Raw genomic sequence first — 7,256 nt, 5'->3', positions numbered from 1 at the left:
ACAGCTAGTCCCCTCTCCCCATTATTTTTTTCTTTGTTTTATAGATCATAAGACAATATATACTCATTATAGAAAATCTAGAAAGACCAGAAAAGTATAAAGAAATGAAAATAATAACTTAGCCATACTCAGAAAAGTAATAAATAAAATAAATAATAACTATCCTTACTCAGATCCAAACACTGCTAATCATATTGGTGAATTGACTTATACACTTTTTATATACTATGTATGTGTGTATGTGAATTTGGTTGAGGTCATACTGTATATAAATTTTGCATTTGGCTTTTTAAAAATATAAGACAAACAAGGTTTTTGTTCACATTATTTTTAATGCCTGCCTAATATTTCACTTTATCAACGTTCCTTAAATATCAGGTGTTTAGATTTCCAATGTTTTGCTATTATATATCTTGCTACTCTAAACATCTATTTTTGCATGTTTCATCCACATTCCAGGAAAGCTTTCTAGAAGGGGAAAATAAAATCCTTTTATACTATCACTTGTGTATTTTTGTGTTGATTCATTTCCTAGTAATCTGGGAATGCCCTTAAGCCAAGTATATTCTGTATATTTGTTTGTAATTTGAGAAACATTACTGGCAGTAGCCTGTTAAAAAAAAAACCTTGTTGTTTGATGCTGTTTCTAACATCAGTTTAATCCTGTTTCATAATTTCATGTCAGCAGGCGGGCCTAAGGAACATTATTGTTAAGAGACAAAACCTCTCGTCTCAGCTCCAGACAGGGATGTGTCACCACGTGCTTCTTGAATGTGCCGTTTTCTCTCTGGCATCTTGGACCATCCTGTTACTTTCTTTAAACAACGGGACATGAAATTAAACTGCGACCTTTTTAAAAACTAGATGCTTTTATATGAACTCCATTTCTCAACGATAAAACCCCTCCATTTTCCCATCCTCTCCGAACTGGCTTCTGTCTCCGGGCCCCCCTCCCCGCCTCCTTTTTTAAACGCTGTATAAGTTCCCACGCTAGCAAGTTAATACTCTTGTTTAAGAAATCTTGTGTGTGACACCGCTAACCACTGAGGTTTCTTCTGCCTGGGGTTTGGGTCCTTCTGTATTGTATTTTTGTTCTTGTTTTTTAAAGATCGTCTCACCCATCCTCACGGGAAAGACTTTCCAGGTTGGGACCAGCCACGCCTCCCCCTTGACCCTGCCACGCCCGGGCCCCGCCCCCTCGGCCCCTAGCGTTCGCTCTCCATGGTTACACGGCAGACGCGGAGAGCGCCCAGCTGCCCAGAAGGCCCCGGCAAAGACCCCGGGGAAGAATCGGAGAGACACGGCTCTAGCTCTCGATTCCGGCCCAGGTCAGCCCACTCGGGGCTCCGCGCCCTTGAGCCGGCGGTGTGCCCCGCCAGGAGGCGAGCGTGGGGCAGCGGGCAGAGCCAGTGCCGCCGGAGCGTGCCGTCCACTCTCGCTGCGATTTAACTGTCAGCCAGCACTTGCGCGGCGCAGCCGCCGAGCGGAAACCGCAGTCACTTCCGGCCGGAGGCGCCCGGATCCTCAGGTCAGACTTCAAACCCGCACTGCGCCGGCGCCGCAGTCGTCTCGCGTCTGCTGCGCCTGGCTCGCGCCCCCGACCGGCAGACCTCGGCAGATTTAGAGCTGCGGCGAGTGGGGCGGGGTGGGTACTGAGGGGACTGCCTGCGCGGTGCCCGACCGCACTCGTGCTGGCACGCAGACACGGATGCGCGGCGCTAGCGTTCTTTGCGTACTTGGTACAAGCTGCTGTCTTAAGCGCGTACCTTGTATCTCACACTGTTGTAACCACTTAGTGGACAGAACTCGCTTAGTCCTCGCGACGACTCTGGGAAGAGGGTGGTGTCGTATCTATATTTTTCAGATAAAGAAACCGCCTCACAGAGATGAAGCAAACGCCCAAGGTCTCAGCTAGACAATGGTCCGGTCACGATGGAACCCAGGCAGTCTGGTTCTACTGGACAGAATGCCAAGTGCTACCTGACCTGACCACTAATAATGCTGCGAGTTAGCTTTATCTACCTGCGATAGCCTTTGTTACTCTCTACATGCTGTTTCTGTGTGCTCAGGAAAATCGGGAAACTCAGTGACCATTAAAACCTACCAGCTTTTCCTGGTTTATAGTAAAAGGAATTAATAAGCAGGAGTTCATTTTTTTCCAGCATGCATAACCCTCATAATATGTTTTGATTTTTTGCTTTTATGTTTTTGATTAAGTCTAGACTCCAACTTGGGTGTGCAGGAAAGAGAATTTAGATGATCTGAGCAAGAATTGTCTTCCAAGAGTCTATTATAAAAGGTTATTTAGTGAACGTGGTAGGATAAGCATTTCCTCTTTCAAGCTGTACTCTGCCGCCTACGCAGATGGGGTTGGGCTTTCGCATTAATTCTACCCAACTACTATTTAGCTTTTTTTTTTAAGTTTAAAAATATCTCGATAGTAGCGTACTGTTGGTGACCACCATTATTTAAATAAAGAGGAAATGTCTCAATCATTTGAAGTCCCAGTTGCTCTCTCTCTGAGTCTCATTTTTATAAATACAGAACTAACTAATGAAAAACAGGAGGGGCCTAGATGCTAATAAATACTAATAAGTTAATAATATTATGACTCTTTACAGATATAATAGTGGAGAAATCTGCAGAGGAAAAAATAATATATAAATACAATTTTTAAAAACCAATCATTGGTTTATTTAGCCAAAATGCCTCTCACTCAGGCAGAAAGTGTTATAAAGAATATCATTCGAGAAATAGGACAAGAATGTGCAGCCCATGGAGAGATTGTTTCTGAAACTCTGGTTGCTTTTATGGTAAGAATGAATATTTTTGTGAATTACTGCTTTATTAAAAAATGTTTTTAAGTGGTGCCTATTTTCCTCCTAAAATTTTGTGAAGCTTTCCTAAATGTTTTTCAGTTGAAAGTCTATTGAAATCATCAGACAAGTTAGTAAAAAATATTTTTTAGAGGTCTGTAAAGCATGTCAGTTCTAGATTTATAAAGACTGATTTAGAAGCTTAATGAGCTTTAGAAACATCAGTCATGTCCTGTGTTAGAGGGTTTTTTTTACATGTATTTTTGTTCGATGTTGTAAAAATTATTCATTGCTTTGGTCTCTCTATTCTTGTTTTGGTTTAACAGTACACAATAAAAATATGCTAAAATATTCAAATAGTTTCCCAATCTAAAACCTAGCCGTTGCTTTCAACTTACTTCTCCATATAATTTTTTTAGCTCATATTCAAATTTGATGTTTATTGTTTTCTTTCTTCAGACTCTAACAAAAGTGCTGATGAGTTGGGTAATAAGAAAATCAGCTGAATAATCAACCCTTGAGTAATCAAGAGGCAGTGTTTTAAAAATGGAAATGTATTAAACTAATTTCATAATAATATGAAATATAATTATTTAATGAACTCTTTCCTACTCTCAGGTGAAAGCTGTGGTCCTGGATCCAAGTAATGGCTTTAACGTGGATAGGACCCTCATAAAAAGTGATGTGCAGAAACTTGTTAAGGTGATTATCTAACAATTCTCAAATTTTGAATTATTTATTTGCAGTTCTAAATACAGTGTTCGTGTTAGACATTATTGCCTTCAGCTCCATGAAACAAAAACCCACCAAATAGTAGTGCAAACAAATGAGGGATTTATCTTTTCTCATAACACAAAGTCTGAAGGTACATGGGCTGTTTTTCCTGGCTTCCTGCGTCACCATTGGGCATATGGCTTTCATCCCATGGTCACAAGATAGCTCTCCACCTCTAGGCAGGTATAAGGAGGAGAGGATAAAAGGCAAAATGTGTGTGCCAATTGGGTCTGTCACTGTCTATCCAGAAAATAATAGTGTCTGGCCACACACCCTGTTGCATGAGCAATCGGGATAGGTTGCGGAGCGACTGAAGTAAAGACCCGGAGACAGTATAAGAGACATATAGGTTTATTGGGACTTACAGGGAATGTCCAGTGATGGCTGCATGGACTGAATTGTGCACCTGCATCTGCTACGGCTGCTTATATAGGCAAGGGGACAAAGACTGTGTGCTTGCCAAGAGGGACTGTTCTTGGTACCACCAGCGTTCCCAGGAGCAGTGGCTCCTGTGAAAGGGCTCTGTGTTCCTTTAAGACATGATGTTGTTTGAGTGAGATAAATTAAGATCCCAGTTGGCCAGGCCCTCGATTGTTACAATTCCCAGCCGGTGGGCATCCTGCCCAGAGGGAAGCCAGAAGGACACATGGTTGTTATAGAGCACGTAGGCTAGTGCCCCTACAAATAGCTTTCCCAGAATCCTTCCTGTCTGCTTACATTTATTGACCAGAATGATATTGCAAGTGAGCCTGGGACATTGAGTTTTTTCTTCTTTTTTAGCTGGACAAATCTTTGCCCCAATCCAAATTGGGGCTCTGTTAGTCAGGAAGGAGGGGTATGAATACTGGTAGGTATCAGTGTCTGCCACTGTATTTTCGAGACATCTTGTTATTAATCTAATATTACATTGAGAACATTATTAACTGACTTGTCATATGCTGTAAAATTATACAGTACTAAATTGAAATTCATATAATTTTTGATTCAATGTAATTTGTGTTTTTCAATTCTAAAGGAAAAAGTGAAGCCAAAGCAAAATATTTCATAGTTAGAAATCAAGTAGATGTGCCTGGAAACCAGTTTTAAGAACTAAAAAGGCAGGAACTTCAGACATCATTAATTTTTTTTTTTTTTTTTGGTGAGGAAGATCAGCCCTGAGCTAACATCCATTGCCAATCCTCCTCCTTTTTTTCCCTTTTTCTCCTCAAAGCCCCAGTAGATAGTTGTATGTCATAGTTGCACATCCTTCTAGTTGCTGTATGTGGGACGCGGCCTCAGCATGGCTGGACAAGCAGTGCGTCAGTGTGCGCCTGGGATCCGAACCTGGGCCGCCAGCAGCGGAGCGCGCGCACTTACCCACTAAGCCATGGGGCCGGCCCTTTTCGTATGTTTTAAGTTTGATTCACTGAAGATAGGTGTTTAAATATTTATTTTCTAAGTATTCCTAAATGTATTTCCTAAAAATTCAACATTAATTTTTTTTCTCCTGGGGTTAATGATTTGAATTCCCTCCTTCACACAAAGGACTTGAAGCAAGCTCCCCCAAACTTGTACATGGATATTTTCTGGGCTCAAATAAATGGCAGAGAAAATTTTGATCATCCCCATCTTCTCTCACAGCCAGCAATTAGTGGAGCACAGGCCTGTCTGCAGGTGCTGGAGGGGTCAGGAAGAGCTTCGGAAGCTGCCGCTGGGGAGTGTGTTGTTAGGGTGACTATGCGGTAGAGACTTGGTGCTTCTCCAGGGCAGCCTAGAGCTGGGTCTTTCTTTGCTGAGTTTAAATGTGGCATAAAGCCTATTCTTAGCAGTAGGGAAAACGACTATGATCAGTCAGAAATTTTATTGGAAAGCCATGGAGGATAACCAAGGAGGGGCAGAATACATTTTTCTCCTTTTGTGGCTCAAAAAGAGTTTTTCTTTTCTCCTCTAACTCAACTAAATTGGAAAGAATCTAGCTCAATATACTTTTAATGTGACAGGTACATTTACTGTCAATATATATCATAATTCAAGTGACAAAGATTATTTCCTTTCTCAATTGAAAATCACGTGGATGAGCTGATCTTTGTAAAGTCTGTGTTTAGAACAGTACTTCTCTATCTGGAGGGATCCAGGTGCACAGATTCCGTAAAAACAGAGTGTCCAGTCCTCACTCTTGCATTCTCTTCTCCCTCTTCCCAGGAAAGCAGGGTTGGTGCTCTCGGGAGGTGGTTGAGGGTAATGCTGCCCATGTGTCTGCCAGCTACAGATATAAAGCCTAGGGAGTGAGACGGGAACGAGAGGGGTGGGGTGATGGAAAAGAGAAGAGAGAAGAAAAGAAAGATCCAGGGTGATCATCTAATCTAAAGGGGTAAAGCAGAGAAGGAGAATGAGCCATTTAGGGGGGTGGGAGGCAAATAGGAGAAAACAGACCAGGGGAAGAAATTTTGAAACAGAAGGCAGAGGCAGAGAAATTTTGTGAGCAGAAGAGGGTAGCTGCAGCAGTTTTTTATAAAATGCATGTGACCTCTGGCATACAGCAAAGAAGGAGTGTTGTTCAAGGCTCGAATAAATAGTAATGAGGAACTCTAGAAGAGCTCTAGATAGGAGCATAAGCTTCGTGGAACATTTACTCACATTCAGATCGCATAGACCAACCAAAATGTCAAGTTTCTTGCCTTCAACTAGACTATTAGCCACCTGGGTATGGTGACATTGGTTAACTCAGGGGAAATAACTTATTACTTAATAAATGGTATTGGTTGGGTAAGCTATAAAGCATGAAGTCCTCAAAGGGAAAAATAATAATAAAAGGAGTTATTGGTAGATAAATATCAGAAACTATTGCTTTGATGTTTCCCTTTATTTTTCAAAATGGCTTTAGGAAATACTTCTAATTGTTTTGGAATATGTAACTAGAAGCATTCATGGGGTATTCTTTTCTAGCTTTGTGTGACTCGGCTATTGGATAGTAAAAATCCATCCCTGGACACCATTAAGATGCAAGTCTACTTTGACATGAATTATACAAGTCGAGGTAACATATATCTACCTATTTTGATAGCCTTTTTAAAAAGATTCATATTATATTTTAGTAATAAGGACTTCATTTAGTTGACAATGAAAAATTTAATTTTTTTGTCTATCTTTTGAAATTATTTCCAACTTTAAAGAATATGATAATGTTGGAAATGCTAAATGAGAAAAACACCAAAGGCCTTTGTGAGTGTTAAAAGTAAATTCTAATTATTATGCCCAGAATAATTATGTTTCCAAGTCTATTGAGTTTTAACTGTTACACCACTAATATGTAATAATTAGAAATTAAAACAACCAGCCCATTAAAGTTAAATGTTTTTAATTTGTTGATTTTTTTTGTTCCGGGTTTATATTATTGTCTTATAATACCTACGTAAATTATGTAACTACCCAAAAATGAAGTGAATGATGGGAAATTTAAGTTTAGAACGTATTTCCTTATGTGAATAGTTTTTTGATGCATACATTAAAGACAAACTGGAAACAAGAGAAAAAGGAAATAAATTCCTGTATAGACTAGACTGCATCTACCTCACTGTATTGAAACCATTTTTAACCATTTGGTGATTTTTGTTGTCTTTTCTTTTTTTCCCTCTGTGTATTGAACTTTCAGTTATGCTACACATGTAAAATCATGTATCTTGCTTT

At 40.1% G+C, this 7,256-nt stretch overlaps 1 protein-coding gene across 1 annotated transcript in view; it reads left to right on the top strand.

The window, feature by feature from the left end:
• The first annotated feature begins 1,320 nt into the window (after nucleotides 1-1,320).
• Nucleotides 1,321-7,256, top strand: part of CFAP206 (cilia and flagella associated protein 206) — a 31,826-nt gene continuing 25,890 nt past the window's right edge. The window contains exons 1-4 of the mRNA XM_058566659.1: nucleotides 1,321-1,528; nucleotides 2,622-2,813; nucleotides 3,435-3,518; nucleotides 6,516-6,606. Coding sequence (XP_058422642.1) covers nucleotides 2,706-2,813; nucleotides 3,435-3,518; nucleotides 6,516-6,606 — 283 coding nt within the window. The 5' untranslated portion in view covers nucleotides 1,321-1,528; nucleotides 2,622-2,705. The remainder of the gene's footprint in view (nucleotides 1,529-2,621; nucleotides 2,814-3,434; nucleotides 3,519-6,515; nucleotides 6,607-7,256) is intronic.

This window comes from Diceros bicornis, chromosome 23, assembly GCF_020826845.1.
Source record: "Diceros bicornis minor isolate mBicDic1 chromosome 23, mDicBic1.mat.cur, whole genome shotgun sequence".
Classification (NCBI taxonomy): domain Eukaryota; kingdom Metazoa; phylum Chordata; class Mammalia; order Perissodactyla; family Rhinocerotidae; genus Diceros; species Diceros bicornis.
The sequence above is the reverse complement of the archived record's forward strand: the minus strand, read 5'-3'. Positions and strand labels throughout refer to the sequence as shown.